At 41.8% G+C, this 19,668-nt stretch overlaps 1 protein-coding gene across 2 annotated transcripts in view; it reads left to right on the top strand.

Annotated features, from left to right (window-relative positions):
* The window catches only part of bco2a (beta-carotene oxygenase 2a), a 107,914-nt gene that overhangs the window by 73,358 nt on the left and 14,888 nt on the right, over positions 1-19,668 (top strand). For both annotated transcript variants that reach the window (XM_070434673.1, XM_023969128.2), the window contains 3 exons: positions 91-258; positions 6,849-6,986; positions 10,836-11,018. In XM_070434673.1, the coding sequence (XP_070290774.1) occupies positions 91-258; positions 6,849-6,986; positions 10,836-11,018 (489 nt within the window). The remainder of the gene's footprint in view (positions 1-90; positions 259-6,848; positions 6,987-10,835; positions 11,019-19,668) is intronic.

The following is a 19,668-nucleotide window of genomic DNA, read 5'->3' as shown; positions in this document are numbered from 1 at the left end:
TTATCTAAACTTTGTCCCACGTTCTATTATCTCCTCTAGACCAACTCAGTGAAGTAATTTGTCCTGCTCTCTCTCCTCTGTCTTCTCTAGACCAGCTCAGTAAAGTTCCACACCAAGGCTCTGTCAGTGTTCCACCAGATCAATGCTTTTGAGGAGGACGGCTTCCTGATGCTTGACATGTGTTGCTCTGACAACGGAGAGGCCATCAACAACTACCTCATCCAGAACCTACGCAAGTCAGGGGAGGCTCTCGATCAGGTCAGCATGGAAATACAGTGCCTTAAGAAAGTATTCACATCCCTTGACTTTTTCCACATTTTGTTGTTACAGCCTGAATTTAAAATGTATTAAATTGAGATGCTTTTTTACAGGCTTACATACAATACCCCATAATGTCAAAGTGGATTTAATTTTAGATATTTTATTTTACAAATTAATAAAAAAGTATTCAACCCCTTTGTTATGGCAAGCATAAAAAGTTGGAGTAAAGTCACAAAATAAGATGAATGGACTCTATGTGCAAGAAGGGCACCTATTGGAAGGGCACCTGTTGGTAGTTGGGTAAACATGTAAAACATGTTTTTTAAAAAGCAGACATTGAATATCCCTTTGAACATGGTGAAGTTATTAATTACACTTTAGATGGAGTATCAAGTGTCAATACACCAGTCACTACAAATATACAGGCGTCCTCCTAACTCAGTTTCCGGAGAGGAAGGAAACTGCTCAGGGATACCACGAGGCCAATGGTGACTTTAAAACAGAGTGTAATGGATGTGATAGGAGAAAACTGAGGATAGATCAACAACATTGTAGTTACTCCACCATACTAACCTAATTGACAGAGTGAGAATAAGGAATCCTGTAAGCAGTTATTCCCAAACAGGGGTACTACGCTCAATGCTGTCGGTGGTACGCCAAATAATAATGTGATTCATATTTTTCACATTTTCCAACAGTACATACAGTGGGGAGAACAAGTATTTGATACACTGCCGATTTTGCAGGTTTTCCTACTTACAAAGCATGTAGAGGTCTGTAATTTTTATCATAGGTACACTTCAACTATGAGAGACGGAATCTAAAACAAAAATCCAGAAAATCACATTGTATGATTTTTAAGTAATTAATTTGCATTTTATTGCATGACATAAGTATTTGATACATCAGAAAAGCAGATCTTAATATTTGGTACAGAAACCTTTGTTTGCAATTACAGAGATCATACGTTTCCTGTAGTTCTTGAAGGTTGGCACGACATGGCAGATGGGATTTTGGCCCACTCTCCATACAGATCTTCTCCAGATCCTTCAGTTTCGGGGCTGTCGCGGGGCTATACGGACTTTCAGCTCCCTCCAAAGATTTTCTAATTGGGTTCAGGTCTGGGACTGGCTAGGCCACTCCAGGACCTTGAGATGCTTCTTACGGAGCCACTCCTTAGTTGCCCTGGCTGTGTGTGTTTCGGGTCGTTGTATGCTGGAAGACCAGCCACGACCCATCTTCAATGCTCTTACTGAGGGAAGGAGGTTGTTGGCCAAGATCTCGCGATACATGGCCATCCATCCTCCCCTCAATACGGTGCAGTCATCCTGTACCCTTTGCAGAAAAGCATCCCCAAAGTGATGTTTCCACCTCCATGCTTCACGGTTGGGATGGTGTTCTTGGGGTTGTACTCATCCTTCTTCTTCCTCCAAACGGCGAGTGGAGTTTAGACACAAAAAGCTCTATTTTTGTCTCATCAGACCACATGACCTGCTCCATTCCTCCTCTGGATCATCCAGATGGTCATTGGCAAACTTCAGACGGGCCTGGACATGCGCTGGCTTGAGCAGGTGGACCTTGCGTGCGCTGCAGGATTTTAATCCATGACGGTGTAGTGTGTTACTAATGGTTTTCTTTGAGACTGTGGTCCCAGCTCTCTTCAGGTCATTGACCAGGTCCTGCCGTGTAGTTCTGGGCTGATAACTCACCTTCCTCATGATCATTGATGCCCACGAGGTGAGATCTTGCATGGAGCCCAGACCGAGGGTGATTGACCGTCATCTTGAACTTCTTCCATTTTCTAATAATTGCGCCAACAGTTGTTGCTTCTCACCAAGCTGCTTGCCTATTGTCCTGTAGCCCATCCCAGCCTGTTGCATGTCTACAATTTTATCCCTGATGTCCTTATACAGCTCTCTGGTCTTGGCCATTGTGGAGAGGTTGGAGTCTGTTGATTGAGTGTGTGGACAGGTGTTTTTTATACAGGTAACGAGTTCAAACAGGTGCAGTTAATACAGGTAATGAGTGGAGAACAGGAGGGCTTCTTAAAGAAAAACTAACAGGTCTGTGAGAGCCGGAATTCTTACTGGTTGGTAGGTGATCACAATACTTTATGTCATGCAATAAAATGCAAATTAATTACTTAAAAATCATACAATGTGATTTTCTGGATTTTTGTTTTAGATTCCGTCTCTCACAGTTGAAGTGTACCTATGATAAAATTACAGACCTCTACATGCTTTGTAAGTAGGAAAACCTGCAAAATCGGCAGTGTATCAAATACTTGTTCTCCCCATGTATATATTTTCCAACAGGGCTACACATTTGGGTGGTAGTTTTCTCACCTGAGTAGCCTCGTTTCACTGCCAAAAATCATATTAAACCATCTACTGTAGCTGACCATATAAGACGTTCCCTGGGTGCCAGCGAAATAACGACACAATGTCAAATACAGTTAGCCTAGTCAAATAATTAACATCCAATCACATTAACCGTTACTCTTTCGCGGGAAATCTTCACTCTTGCGCAGACATTTAGAAGCGAAACATGACCATTTGAAAAATAGCCAGGGAGTTTTTCGTGCGAGAATAAAGACAATTTCGAGTAGTAAGACATGTATAAAGCAACAGATACCATTATAAGTGTCTTATATGGTGAGCTACCGAGTGGCTAGGACAGGCAAGCCATACTGTTGTGGGGACTTAATTTCTTCCTGCTGCTGTGAATATGGCTGGGACAATGCTGGGGGAAAATGCCAAAAAACTATACAGACAATGCCTTCATGAAACAACACTGTTTCACAACGCATTAGTGACATGGCAGGAGATGTTTTGAATCAATTACTGCTTCGCATACAAGCCAGCGATTTATATGCTTTACAGCTGGATGAGTCAACAGTTCCTAGTATAATGTCGCGTTCGTTTATGGGGGGTCAATTAAGGAAGACATCCTCTTCTGCAAACCACTGGAAACCAGGACAACATGAGAGGATATTTTTTAATTACTGGACAGCTTTGTGACATCAAATGGACTTTGGTGGTCAAGATATGTTGGTATCTGTACTGATGGTGCAAAAGCAATGACAGGGAGACATAGTGGAGGGGTAACGCGTGTGCAAGCAGTTGCTCCCGACGCCACTTGGGTACACTGCAGCATCCACCGAGAGGCTCTTGCTGCCAAGGTAATGCCTGACAGCTTGAAAGATGTTTTGGACATTACAGTGAAAATTGTTAACTTTGATAAAGCAAGGCCCCTGAACTCTTGTGTATTTTCTGCATTATGCAATGATACTGGCAGTGACCATGTAACGCTTTTACAACATACAGAAGTGTGCTGGCTATCAAGGGGCAAAGTATTGACACATTTTTTTTAATTGAGAGACAAGCTTAAAGTTGTCTGACAATAATTTTCACTTGTCTGACCGCTTGCATGATGACGAGTTTCTCACACTACTGGTCTATCAGGGTGATGTTTTTTCTCACCTGAATAATCTGAATCTAGGATTACAGGGACTCTCCACAACTATATTCAATGTGCGGGACAAAATTGAGGCTATGATTAAGAAGTTGGAGCTCTTTTCTGACTGCATTAACAAGGACAACACACAGGTCTTTCCATCATTGTATGATTTTTGTATGCAAATGAACGCAAGCTTACGGACAATGTCAAATTATATATTACGAAGCACCTGAGTGAGCTGGGTGCATAATTGCGCAGGTACTTTCCCGAAACGGACGACACAAACAACTTGTTATCCCTTTCATGCCCTGCCTCCAGTCCACTTACCGATATCTGAACAAGAGAGCCTCATCGAAATTGCAACAAGCGGTTCTGTGAAAATTGCATTTAATCAGAAGCCACTGCCAGATTGCTGGATAGGGCTGCACTCAGAGTGTATTGCCTTGGCAAATCGAGCTGTTAAGACACTGATGCCCTTTGCAACCACGTACTTATGTGAGACTGGATTCTCGGCCCTCACTAGCATGAAAACTAAATACAGGCACAGACTGTGTGTGGAAAATTATTTAAGACTGAGACTCTCTCCAATACAACCCATCCTTTTTGGTAAATGTGCTAAAGTAATACTGCAAAACGATAAACTTTTTGTCATGAATACAAGGTGTTATGTTTGGGGCAAATCCAATAAAACACATTACTGAGTACCACTCTCCATATTTTCAAGCATAGTGGTGGCTGTATCATGTTATGGGTATGCTTGTAATCAGTGGTGGTTCTAGCTTGTATGGCTCCCTGGGCCAAACCCCCTTCAGCGCCCTCTCCCCATCCCGTCCTCAAAAAAAGCACCATTCTGCACTAACTGTAATTTTTATTCAGACATTTGGAACAAAGCAAATAAACAATCATAACATTTAAAACTATATAAATATAAAAATATATACAAAAATAAGACTCATAAGTATAAAAAATAAGTAACAAAGACAAATAAAAACAAATTGTAGTTTATAAATACAAATAAAAAATGTAATCAATTGATTACACTATTACCCCATTGCTAACAAAAAACACACAAATAAAACTAAATTGCACAAATCCTATCAAATCCTATCACACAATACACAAATAGAATAACACACTTATAAAGAAGATAACCTGATTATTACACTATTGCACTTGAAACAAGAAACACACAAACTAAATTGCACAACTATTTGCATTACTAATTGCATTAGTACTGTACAAAGTTAGAGGTGCGCTATTTGATAGATTCCCCTCTCCACCTACCTCGGGCTTCCAGTGGGGTGACCTGAGATCAACCTACCCCCGCCCCCATCCCCATCTCGCACTTCTGAGTGGGAGACCTTCCCAGGCAGTAGCCTGCCTAGCTCACAAACTAGAATCAGGGCACCCACTCGACAAGGTTAATTGACCCACAGTCCCACACGGTCACATGACATCATTGACGTGACGTGCAAATGAGCGATAGAAAACCGATCGCAGAAATGTCCCCATTCCATTCCAATTTTTGGTGTGGGCGGTACGGGGCGCCCACACCAAAAATTGGAATGGAATGGGGACATTTCTGCGATCGGTTTTCTATCGCTCATTTGCACGTCACGTCAATGATGTCATGATGACAATAACCTAAAACACATGGCCAAATCTACACTGGAGTTGCTTATCAAGAAGACAGTGAATGTTCCTTAATGTCCGAGTTACAGTTTTGACTTAAATCTGCTTGGAAATCTATGGCAAGACCTTAAAATGGTTGTCTAGCACTGAGCAACAACCAATTTGACAGAGCTTGAATCATTTTGAAATAAGCTCTTAGAGACTCACAGCTTCAATCGCTTCCAAAGGTACTTCTACAAAGTATTCACCCAGGGGTGTGTATACTTACATAAATTGGTTATTTCTATACATTTGCAAAACATTCAAAAAACATGTCTTCACTTTGTCATTATGTGGTATTGTGTGTAGATGGGTGAGAGAATTTTTTTTTTTTTTGAATTCAGGCTGTAACACAACAAACTGTGGATTAAGTCAAGGGGTATGAATACTTTCTGAAGGCACTGTATACAGCACACACACACAAGTAAACACACACAAACACATGCACAAATACATTCACTCTTAGAAAACAGTGTTCCAAAAGGATTCTACAGCTGTCCTCATAGGATATTCATTTTTCGTTTCTATGTGGAACCAAAAAGGGTTCTACCTTGAACCAAAACTATTGTACACTGAACAAAAATATAAAGCGCAACATGCAACAATTTCAACGATCATACTGGGTTACAGTTTATAAAAGGACATCAGTCATTTGAAATGAATTCATTCGGCCCTAATCTATGGATTTCACATGACTGGGAATACAGATATGCATCCATTGGTCACAGATACCTTAAAAAAAGGGTAGGGGTGCAGATCAGAAAACCAGTCGGTATCTGGTGTGACCACCATTTGCCTCATGCAGCACAATACATCTCTTTTGCATGGAGTTGATCAGGCTGTTGATTATGACCTGTGGAATGTTGTCCCACTCCTCTTCAATGGCTGTGCGAAGTTGCTGGATTTTGTTTGGACCTGGAACACGCTGTCATACACGTCGATACAAAACATTCCAAACGTGCTCAATGGGTGACATGTCTGGTGAGTATGCAGGTAATGGAAGAGCTGGGACATTTTCAGCTTCCAGGAATTGTGTACAGATCCTTGTGACAGTGCATTATCATGCTGAAACATGAGGTGATGGCGGCGGATGAATGGCACGACAATGAGCCTCAGGATCTCGTCACGGTATCTCTGTGCAAGCACATTTCCATCGATAAAATGCAATTGTGTTTGTTATCCGTAGCTTATGCCTGCCCATACCATAACACCACAACCCCCATGGGGCACTGTGTTCACAACGGTTCTGCTATGGGGACAGCTGAAGAACCCTTTTAGGTTCTAGATAGCACCTTTTTCTCGAAGAGAACCAACGCATGCATGCACGAACACATGCAAACACACACAACACACAGAAACCTAAACACAGAAACTCAAAACACACCCATTGATACCACACATTTATACTGTGACACTGTGATGTTTTGATGTTCACGTGCTCTGTATTTGTTCCTCAGGTGTACAACACCACGTACAGAGCGTTCCCCCGGCGCTTTGTTCTGCCCCTCAATGTGACCGACGACACACCGACAGGTGTGAACCTCAACACACGTCCCGCCAGCTCTGCCACTTCTTTCAAAACAGCCATAGATAAGGTATGCTGGAAATGTGCAAGTTTCTGTTATCTGTATGTGTTGATGTTAGTGATATTTTGGTAGGTTGGAAATGTGCACGTTTCTGTTATCTGATTGTGTCCTTGTTTTTCTGTGTTCTTTGTGTGAGAAAGATATGGCCACGGGGGATGAGTTTTCATCACCTTTTGTTCATGTGTGAGAACAAACAGGGTGGGGCGGAGTTACTGTACTTAACTGTCAACATATTTTATTTTTCTTGTTTTTGTATACGTTTTCGACCTTCTCAAGTGTGACAACAATATAAGTGTTTGTGGAGAGTTCCAGTGTACTTGATTGTAGTGCAACCTATCTACATGCTCTGGAACCTTTCCCCTGCCAAGTCTGATTTGTTGATGACAGTTTTTTGCAACATGATAGTGGTTCTCAACATTACAGTTGAAAGTTTGGACTTATTCCAAGTACTATAGCTCCATAACATATATGACCTACAGACAAACAAATATATACAGTACCAGTCAAAAGTTTGGACACACATACGCATTCAAGGGTTTTTCTTTATTTTTACAGATTTCTTCATTGTAGAATAATAATGAAAACATGAAAAACTATAAAAGAATACATATGGAATCATGTAGTAACCAAAAAAGTGTTAAACAAATCCAAATATATTTTTGATTTTAGATTCTTCAAAGTAGCCACCCTTTGCCTTGATGACAGCTTTGCACACTCTTGCCTGTTACCACCCCTTAGTAAACTTATGGAAAAATAGTGACCAGATACAATGCTATTTCACAGTAAACAAATTGACAGCATACTTTCAGCATGCATATAGGGAAGGACACTCAACAAGCACAGCACTTACACAAATGACTGATGATTGGCTGAGAGAAATTGATGACAAAATTATGATTGTGGGGGCTGTCTTGTTAGACTTCAGTGCAGCTTTGACATTATCGATCATAGTCTGCTGCTGGAAAAACGTAAGTGTTGTGACTTTACTTGTCACGATCGTTGTAATATGAATCGGACCAAAATGCAGCGTGGTATGGTTCCATCCTCTTTATTTGGAAGTGTAACACACAGAAAACAATAAAGCGCCAAACGAAACGTGCCGCAAATGTAGTGCTAGCAGGCAACTAGACATAGACAAGATCCCACAAAGCACAATGGGGTAATGGCTGCCTAAATATTATCCCCAATCAGAGACAACGATAAACAGCTGCCTCTGATTGGGAACCATACCAGGCCAACATAGATATATAATAACCTAGATAACCCACCCTAGTCACACCCCGACCTAACCAATATAGAGAATAAAAAGCTCTCTATGGTCAGGGCGTGACATTACTTGTCTAACAGAACACAGATGGTGTTCTATAATGGAAGCACACATACATATTCATATTCCAGATTGAATGGTTATGGGTCTGAATAAATAAATGATATAGCCTTCCACCATCGCGCGTTCACTCTTTCAAATTACCTATGAGTTCTATTGGCCTGCTGTTTTTAACATTCAGCTAAAAAAGAGCTTGCATCCCTCTGCGCAATGCTGATGGTGGTCTCAGGCGCCACTCCAGAATCTCCCATAAAGTGTTCAATTGGGTTGAGATCAGATCCCAACACTATGAATCAGGTTTGAGGAGTTAGCACGGTAACTTTTGTCAACTCTTGAGTACAACTTAGGATAACTGGTACCACAAAAGTTGCTCACCTTTTAGCCAGGTACATTTCTATGGCAACGAAACCTTCGGAACTAACCTGCTTCGGGTAGGATAACTCAAGGCTAACTCCATTTATCCTGAATGAAGTGACTGAGTTGAGGACCAATTATATCAGATACCCTCCCTCTCGCAAAGATTGTGTCATCATACCCTTAATTTGAGGATGACGACTGATTAATAAAATATTTAAATCACATGTTTTTTGGTGTGTAAAATAATAGTAATGTTAAAATAACTATCACTTTACACATTTAGTATAATGACGGCATTTGCTTTCCAAGCAGTACATTTTTCAAACGATTGTATTTAGAAATATGTGAAAGGCAAACTGACAGCCGCAACCAACCATAGCCATACACTGAGTATGTTTACATGCACACTAATCATTTTATAATAAACTAAATTATGGCAGTAGGCTGAGTATGGCAATAGTCATGTAAATACTTAACTCTGTTTATCTTAAATCGGTTTAAATTCAAAATTGAAGTAAGCACACGTCGATTTAAACACCTAATTTTCTTTCAAATTATTAGTACATGTAAACAACTTAATTGGCGTTCCAGTGGTGTATTTGATCTGCATATCTGCCAGCACCAGTAGCGCAAGCCTCCTTCTTATGTGCGGGCTTATGCATATTAGAAATAATTTTCACATAGAAACTTTATATGTCTGAACTCAGAATAAAAAATACTTTGCAAAAATAGCATAGTCGCTGTGGCAGAAAGGGTATTTTGAGTGGTGATTTTCTGCATTTATTTAAGGCCCATCAGGTTGCCTGTTTTCAGATGTGAGCATGTAAACAGGGCTATTATGTAAATCGTTCTTCTTGCAAAGCATGTAAACATTTTAAACAAACTATTATATTAATCTGACTATCCACAATATTCATATTATTGTGTGCATGTAACTGTACTCACTGAGTGACCAAACATTAGGAACACCTGCTCTTTTCATGACAGACTGGCCAGGTGAAAGCTATGATCCCTTATTGATGTCACCTGTTAAATCCACTTCAATCAGTGTGGATGAAGGGGAGGAGACAGGTTAAAGAAGGGTTTTTAAGCCTTGAGACATGGATGGTGTATGTGTGCCATTCAGAGAGTGAATGGGCAAGACAAAATACTGGTTTGTGTGTGTCAAACTCAGCAGCATTGCAGTTCTTTTCACGCTCAACAGTTTGCCATTTGTATCAACATTGGACATCCAGCCAATTTGACACAACTTTGGGAAGTTTTCCACGCCCCAGAGAATTGAGGCTGTTGTGGTCAAAAGGGGGTCCAACTCACAATACTAGGAAGGTGTTCCTAATGTCTGTAAACGCAGTTTATAATCCATAGATGCCAGTTCCCTTTCAAGTCAAGACTTGCAGCCATTGCTAGTGTACAGTCAAATTGCCAGGGTTAGAGTTTCCAAACCCTTCTATGGATTATATATAAAATAAAGACGAAACATCTAAAAGCTTATTCCACACCCATAGCCTGCTGAATTTGCAAAAATATGGCACTGACTCACCCATAGATTAATTGTCTCAATGAAGAGTCCGGCATTCGACTAGCCATGTGTGACATGCACGCGCAGTTACGAGCCTGCTAGAGTCAGTGGCAGGCGGGCGAGCAATATCCACCGTCGTAATGCGGATGAAGCCTGACCTGGAATGTGAAGCTAACTGAAGTGGTCTAGCGTTATAAAAGCCTGACTAGATTTAGCTTGCTCGTAGTACACAACTCTGGCGACTGAGACACACACGCTTTAAATATGGCAGCAGGCAGATTATACAATAGTAATGTAAACACCTTACTCTGCTTATCTTAATCAGCGTAAGGTCAAAATCAAAGTAAGCATACACCGATTAAAACATCTGGTTTTCTGAGCAATCTTTCATATTATTTGGACATGTAAACACCTTAATGGGCGTTCCAGTGATGTATTTGATCTGATCATTTACTCAAGTGTTTCCTTTGTTTTGACAATTACCATTACAGTACATGTACATTTCTGTGGGAACCGTAAATAGCCACTCAATCACTGATGAAGGCGCTTGTGTTGAAAAGTGTCAGCTTTCTTTAAATCATTGAAGGGAATTAAGTTGCCGGCTTTTACCTTTTATCAACTCTTGTTCAGCTTGGTCTCTTTGTGTCCTGGTCAGGTGGTGTGCCAGTTTGAGGATCTCCATGGAGAGGACCTTTATGAGTACGGAGGTCTGGAGTTCCCCCAGATCAACTACAGCAAGTTCAACACGCGGGCCTATCGCTACTTCTACGGCTGTGGCTTCAGGCACCTGGTGGGAGACTCACTCCTCAAGATTGACCTGGAGGGAAAGAAAGTCAAGGTGAGTTTTGTAACAAAAGTAATGCTACTCTGTCACAGAGAGAGTTTCTTTTGGACAAATTCAGGTATGTTTATCCCCGTTTTGTTCCGTTCACTTCTGTTTAAGAAACGTTTTTCAACAGAATTGGCGGAATGAATACACCTCTGATCACCCGAAACAGTTCAGTTTCATAGCAGCCAATTTGTATACGTTATGCACCCACCTCCTTTCACCTCTTCCCTTCACTTGTGGAGTTCAATGCACAACACATCAGCTGTATGTGACCAAGCAAAAAAAAACTTTCCAAGCCAAACTCCTACACACAGCCTACATCGCTGTTACCATATTAGCTGAAGTAACGTCATAGTCAGCATAGCTAATAGAACTAACGTGTTAGTAAACCCACTACAATCATGCTTTAACGTTATTACTTGATTGTTTCAGTCAAAACATTAATTGGCATCTGAGGCACCAACAGCACGGTCATTTCAAACTGTACCTGCACTTCGAAGAGAAGATCTTGGGCTTGCTTCTCTCAGTTTTTTGTCCTTGAAGACCATGATCCAGTTATCAGTGAGTTTCCCCAAGCAGTCCGGGTTTGAAATGTAAAAGTTCTGAGCAATCTGTAGTAAAGCAGACAAACAATGAATTAAATATTTAACAATCAAAAACATAATTGACAAAAACAATAGACGACTTAGCATTTACCAACATTAATGACATCACACTTGCTCAGATCCACATGTTCCCACCGTATCCACACATAATCATTTTTCTAATGTTTTTGAGACTCTGCCCCACATGACTTCAAATTGTGTTATGTTATAGTCAGACAAACAAGTACTTTTCCATTGCAGTTAATCAATGGTTTGGCTAACACCTAACTCTTGAAGTCCTCCTGACTTACAGTGCCTTTGGAAAGTATGAAGACCCCTTGACTTTTCCCACATTTTGTTATGTTACATCCATATTCAAAAATTGATTAAATTGCTTTTTTCCCTCATCAATCTACACACAATACCCCATAAACAGGTTTGTAGAAATGTTTGCAAAAGCATTCAAATAAAAAACTGAAAATGTACATAAGTATTCAGACCCTTTACTCAGCACTTTGTTGAAGCACATTTGGCAGCGATTACAGCATCGAGTCTTCTTAGGTATGAAGCTACAAGCTTGGCACACCTGTATTTGGGGAGTTTCCCCCATTCTTCTCTGCAGATCCTCTCAAGCTCTGTCAGGTTGGATGGGGAGCGTTGCTGCACAGCTATTTTCAGGTCTCTCCAGAGATGTTCGATTGGGTTCAAGTCCGGCCTCTGGCTGGGCCACTCAAGGACTTTCAGAGACTTGTTCTGAAGCCACTCCTGCATTGTCTTAGCTGTGTGCTTAGGGTTGTTGTCCTGTTGGAAGGTGAACCTTCGCCCCAGTCTGAGGTGCTGAGTGCTCTGGAACAGGTTTTCATAAGGGATCTCTCTGTACTTTGCTCTGTTAATCTTTCCCTCGATCCGTACTAGTTTCCCAGTCCCTGCCATTGAAAAACATACCATGATTCTGCCACCACCATGCTTCACAGTAGGGATGGTGCCAGGTTTGCTCCAGACGTGATGCTTGGCATTCAGGCCAAGGAGTTCAATCTTGGTTTCATCAGACCAGATAATATAATTTTTCATGGTCTGAGAGTCCAATAGGTGCCTTTTGGCAAACTCCAAGCAGGCTGTCATGTGCCTTTTTACTGAGACGTGGCTTCCGTCTGGCAACTAATATAAAGGCCTGGTTGGTGGTGCTGCAGAGATGGTTGCCCTTCTGGAAGGTTCTCCCATCTCCACAGATGTACTCGGGAGCTCTTTCAGAGTGACCATCGGGTTCTTGGTCACCTCCTTGACCAAGGCCCTTCTCCCCCTATTGCTCAGTTTGACTGGGCGGCCAGCTCTAGGAAGAATCTTGGTGGTTCTAAAATTCTTCCATTTAAGAATGATGGAGGCCACTGTGTTCTTTGAGACTTTCAATGCTGCAGACATTTTATGGTACCCTTCCGCAGATCTGTGCCTCGACACAATCCTGTCTCGGAGCTCTACGGACAATTCCTTCGACTTCATGGTTTGGGTATTGCTCTGACATGCACTGTCAACTGTGGGACCTTATATTGACAGGTGTATGTCTTTTCAAATCATGTCAAATCAATTGAATTTACCAGGTGGATTTACAGGTGGACTCCAATCAAGTTGTAGAAAACTCTCAAGGATGATCAATGGAAACAGGATGCACCTGAGCTCAATTTGGAGTTTCATAGCAAACCAAATCAAATTGTATTGGTCACATACACATGGTTATCAGATGTTATTGCGAGTGTAGCGATATGCATGTGCTTCTAGTTCCGAGAATGCAGCAATATCTAACATGTAATCTAACAATTCCACAACTACCTAATACACACAAATCTAAGTAAAGGAATGGAATAAGAATATATACATATAAATATATGGATGAGCAATGACAGAGTGGCATAGGCAAGATGCAACAGATGCAGTATATATAGTACATATGAGATGAGTGATGCAAGATATGTAAACATTATTAAAGTGGCCAATGATTTCTAGTCTGTATGTAGGCAGCAGCCTCTCTGTTTTAGTGATGGCTGTTTAACGGTCTGATGGCCTTGAGATAGAAGCTGTTTTTCAGTCTCTCGGTCTCAGCTTTGATGCACCTGTACTGACCTCGCCTTTTGGATGGTAGCGGGGTGAACAGGCAGTGGCTCAGGTGGTTGTTGTCCTTGATCTTTTTGGCCTTACTGTGACATTGGGTGCTGTAGGTTTCCTGGAGGGAAGGTAGTTTGCCCCTGGTGATGTGTTGTGCAGACCGCACCACCCTCTGCAGAGCCTTGCGGTTGTGGGAGGTGCAGTTGCTGTACCAGGCGGTGATACAGCCCGACAGGATGCTCACAATTGTGCATCTGTAAACATTTTTGAGGGTTTTAGGTGACAAGCCAAATTTCTTCAGCCTCCTGAGGTTGAAGATGCGCTGTTGCGCCACTGTCTGTGTGGGTGGACCATTTCAGTTTGTCCAGCATGTGTACACCGAGGAACTTAACTTTCCACCTTCTCCACTGCTATCCCATCGGTGTGGATAGGGGGGGGTGCTCCCTCTGCTGTTTCCTGAAGTCCACGATCATCTCCTTTGTTTTATTGACGTTGAGTGAGAGGTTGTTTTCCTGACACCACTCTCCGAAGGCCCTCACCTCCTCCCTGTAGGCTGTTTTGTCGTTATTGGTAATCAAGCCTACTACTGTTGTGTCATCTGCAAACTTGATGATTAAGTTGGAGGCGTGCATGGCCACTCAGTCATGGGTGAACAGGGAGTACAGGAGGGGGCTGAGCACGCACCCTTGTGGGGCCCCAGTGTTGAGGATCAGCGAAGTGGAGATGTTGTTTCCTTCCTTCACCACCTGGGGGTGGCCGTCAGGAAGTCCATGATCCAGTTGCACGGGGCGGGGTCAAGACCCAGGGTCTCGATCTTAATGACAAATTTGGAGGGTACTATGCTGAGCTGTTTCAATAACCGCTTCATCATTTGCTGTAACTTTTCTTTGGAAACAACTGCCGTTTTTCACCACTACCCCAACAAGTTAGACAAAAGTTTAGAGGGAATGAAATCTTCCCCTACTTCTCTGCTTTTCAAATCCGAAAATGGATTAGGAATAATGTTTACCAATCAGTAGATAGAGCTGTTTTAGTAACCCATCAACTGCTCTCTTTCTAGCTGCAGTAAGTCATGTCAAAAGCTCGGATATTAATTATTTACCAACAGCTGCAAATTCTAATAAAACTACATAATGTTTTGAAGTTAACTTTCCTTGCTTTGTCTAACACCACTATCATGTAAGTTCTGTGGGTCAGAGTGCAGTATTTAGTTAGTATTAAAGCATAAACGTACTGTATGTTAGCAAACATCTGGCCCACATCTGGCCTGATTCCGGCATTCCAGATCTAAAACTGCTGGCCTGGGTCTGGCTGCTGAATCAGGCCCGAGTCAGGTAGTAATATTGCAGCTATCAACTGAAACATGAACAACAAAAGACATGACATTTTCTCATTTTAAACTTTTATTTAAATAGATGAAATAGATTTTGTGTCTGTGTCATCCCTCAACAGTAGAATGGATGTATCCAAATAAATGTCACTAGAAAACAGCTTAAACAAATACAAATGCTGCAACTTTGATATTCTACAGTGCATTCGGAAAGTATTCAGACCCCTTGACTTTTTACACATTTTGTTACGTTACAGCCTTATTCTATAATGTATTTAAAAAAAATGTTTCCCGCACTGTATCTGCAGCGTTGACTTGACTGTATCAGCCACAGATGGCTAGCTAGGGATAAGAACATTGCCAGGCTGCATAGCAATCAAACAAATAAAATGTACAATAAGTCCACTTCTCTAGCAACTTAACTGATAGAACTAACAACCAGGTGAGAGTGGAAGGATGAAATGGTATCAATTTGTTTCTCCTGACAGCACCTTTTGAATAACAGAAAAAAAAAGAGAAGTTGTTGCAACAATCATTCAGATTTTGCCACTACACAAAAATCATAGGAATCACAATCCAGACCTCTGGGAAGCACATCAACACATCACAATAACCAGAGGTTTTCAATTTCAGCACCAAGTCAAACAGATCCAAAGAGATAAATATGTGCCTGTTGTAGCGCCACCGTGTGGTCAATCTAAATCTGCTTGCATATGTTGAGTCTTGACAGGGTTAAGAACATGTTTACCAAGTTTGGTTACAATACTAATGTCTGTCTGATTTATATGCATTTATGTGCCAGACCATGCCACATTAATGGTTATTGGTCAGTTGTTTGACATACTAGTCTGGAAAATATTGCATTGAAAGACATTTATCCATAGATGCCATATATCAAGTTTCATCCAGATCGGCCCTGTGGCTCAGGAGGAGTTGTCATTTAAGTGTTTTTCAGAAATTCAAATTGGCAGAAAATCCATCATGGCAGACTTTGTGGGTCCTTGAGGCAAATGTGTTCCTTGTGCGAAGAGGGAACTATGCACAGAATTTCACAATTCTAGGTCAGGGATGGGCAACTCTGGGCCGCAAAGGCCTGGGATCAATTTCCCTCGGAATATAACTATTTTCTGTGATCTATTGTCAGGCTATGTCATAGAATTATTATTCCTAATTCTATGGTCAGGCCACTGTCTCTCTCACACCAGACTCTCATCTTGTGCCCCTGCCCAGTATTCATGGACACAGATCTCAGAAAATAAACATACGGTCCATGCTATTCAGCATCCTTTGGACATCCCTACCCCATTGTTAAAATGTTTAAGGTTAGGTAAGGGATTTGGTTATGTGTAAGATTACGGTAAGAGTTAAGGTTATCGTTTAGGGTAGGGATGTCCCAAGGATTCGTGTTAGCACTGACCATTAACATATAGGAGCTATGGATGCAAGGACTTAAAGTTTGAACCATGTTTTGAGTCTATACAGTTTCAGTTAAACAGGCCTATATTTGGTTCTGATGGGGAAGAACAGTTAAACTAAGCTCGACAAGAATGTATAACTTATTTTCTTCAAGAATCAATGGCCTAGTGAAAGTCTACACACCCTTAAACAGTTTTCACATTTGAGATTGACTCCTTTACTGTCCGGCCACACCAGCTCAGGTTCAGGGTGCCAGCCTTCAGATTCACATTGAGTATTTGGCGCACAGTGGTGGAAGGAGACAGTCCATCAGAGAGGCAGAATCTGAGGTTGGAGGTTGGAGAGAATCTGAGGTTGGAGAGACAGAATCTGCTCTTAGAGGGGAAAACAAGAAGACATACAATACCGGTCAAAGTTTTTAGAACAGCTACTCATTCAAGGGTTTTTATTTAATTTTTTACAATTTTCTACATTGTAAATACATTTATTTTATATTTGAGATTCTTCAAATAGACACCCTTTAACTTGATGACAGCTTTGCACACTCTTGACATTCTCTCAACCAGCTTCATGAGGTAGTCACCTGGAATGCATTTCAATTAACAGGTGTGCCTTAAAAATTAATTTCTGGAATTTCTTTCCTTCTTAATTAATGGGTTTGAGCCAATCAGTTGTGTTGTGACAGGGTAGGGGGGTATACAGAATATAGCCCTATTTGGTAAAAGACAAAGTCCATATTATGGCAAGAACAGCTCAAATAGGCAAAGAGAAACGACAGTCCATCATTACTTTAAGACATGAAGGTCAGTCAATATGGAACATTTCAAGAACAATGAAAGTTTCTTCAAGTTTAGTCGCAAAAACCATCAAGCGCTATGATGAAACTGGCTCACATGAGTACCGCCACAGGAATGGAAGACCTAGAGTTACCTCTACTGCAGAGGATAAGTTCATTAGTTACCAGCCTCAGAAATTGAAGCCCAAATAAATTATTCACATAGTTCAACTGAGACTGACGAGACTGTGTGAATCAGGCCTTCATGGTCGAATTGCTGCAAAGAAACCACTACCAAAGGACCACAATAATAAGAAGAGACTTGCTTGGGCCAAGAAACATGAGCAATAGACATTATACCGGTGGAAATTTGTCCGTTGGTCTGGAGTCCAAATTGGAGATTTTTGGTTCCTTTGTGAGATGCGGTGTGCGTGAACGGATGATCTCTGCATATGTATTTCCCACTGTAAAGCATGCAAAACGCCATCCCATCTGGTTTGTGCTTAATGGGACTATAATATGTTTTTCAACTGGACAATGACCCAACACCCCTCCAGGCTGTGTAAGGGCTATTTTACCAAGAAGGAGAGTGATGGAGTGCTGCATCAGATGACCTGGCCTCTACAATCCCCCGACCTCAACCAAATTGAGATGGTTTGGGATGAATCGGACCGCAGAGTGAAGGAAAAGCAGCCAACAAGTGCTCAGAATATGTGGGAACTCCTTCAAGACTGTTGAAAAAGAAAATGCATACTGTTGGAACAAGGTGGATACAGTCCGTCAGAGAGGCTGAGTGAGGGTGGGGATAGTCTGCTGGCAAGAAGACTAATAAGAAGACATGTATTGTTGAGCACATTGCTTTACATGGGGTTCAGGTAAGGAATGGGATCAGCTGAAATCCGAGCACGGGTAACATTCCAGAGAGACATCAGGGATTGTAACGTTCTCTGCTTCACGGAAACATGGCTCACTCAAGAGACGCTAACGGAGTCGGTGCAGCCAGCTGGTTTCTTCACGCATCGCGCCGACAGGAACAAACATCTTTCTGGTAAGAAGAGGGGCGGGGGTGTATGCCTTATGATTAACGAGACGTGGTGTGATCATAACAACATACAGGAACTCAAGTCATTCTGTTCACCTGATCTAGAATTCCTCACAATCAAATGTCGACCGCATTATCTACCAAGGGAATTCTCTTCGATTATAATCACAGCCGTATATATTCCCCCCCAAGCAGACACATCGATGGCCCTGAAAGAACTTTATCTGACTCTTTGTAAACTGGAAACCACACACCCTGAGGCTGCATTCATCGTAGCTGGGGATTTTAACAAGGCTAATCTRAAAACAAAACTCCCTAAATTCTATCAGCATATCGATTGTGCTACCAGGGCTGGTAAAACCTTGGATCATTGTTATACTAACTTCCGCGACGCATATAAGGAGCTGGACCAAACAACGACGAGACGCGCCTACAGGGAGGAGGTGAGGCCTCGGAGTGTGGTGTCAGGAAAATAACCTCACACTCAACGTCAACAAAACAAAGGAGATGATTGTGGACTTCAGGAAACAGCAAAGGAGCACCCCCCTATCCACATCGAGGGACATAGTGGAGAAGGTGGAAAGTTTTAAGTTCCTTCGTGTACAACATCACGGACAAACATGAATGGTCACGCCCACACAGACAGCGTGTGAGAAGGCAAGCACGCTCTTCAACCTCAGGAGGCTGAAGAAATTCGGCTTGTCACCAAAAGCACTCACAAACTTCTACAGATGCACAATCGGAGCATCTATCGGGCTGTATCACCGCCTGGTACGGCAACTGCTCCCCACAACCGTAAGGCTCTCCAGAGGGTAGTGAGTCTGCACAACGCATCACCGGGGAAAAATACCGCCCTCCAGGACAACCTACCACACCCGATGTCACAGGAAGCCATAAAAGATCACAAGGACAACAACCACCAAGCCACTGCCTGTTCACCCTGCTATCATCCAGAAGGCGAGGTCAGTACAGGTGCATCAAAGCAGGGACCGAGAGACTGAAAAAAGCTTCTATCTCAAGGCCATCAGACTGTTAAACAGCCACCACTAACATTAGTGGCCGCTGCCAACATACTAGACTCAACTCCAGCCACTTTAATAATGGGAATTGATGGAAATTATGTAAAAATGTACCACTAGCCACTTTAAACAATGCCACTTAATATAATGTTTACATACCCTACATTACTCATCTCATATGTATATGTATATACTGTACTCTATATCATCTACTGCCTCTTGCCATCTTCATGTAATACATGTATCACTAGCCACTTTAAACTATGCCATTTTATGTTTACATACCCTACATTACTCATCTCATATGTATATACTGGACTCTATACCATCTACTGCATCTTGCCTATGCCGTTCTGTACCATCACTCATCATATATCTTTATGTACATATTCTTTA

Source organism: Salvelinus sp. IW2-2015, linkage group LG23 (assembly GCF_002910315.2).
Source record: "Salvelinus sp. IW2-2015 linkage group LG23, ASM291031v2, whole genome shotgun sequence".
NCBI lineage: Eukaryota > Metazoa > Chordata > Actinopteri > Salmoniformes > Salmonidae > Salvelinus > Salvelinus sp. IW2-2015.
The sequence above is the reverse complement of the archived record's forward strand: the minus strand, read 5'-3'. Positions and strand labels throughout refer to the sequence as shown.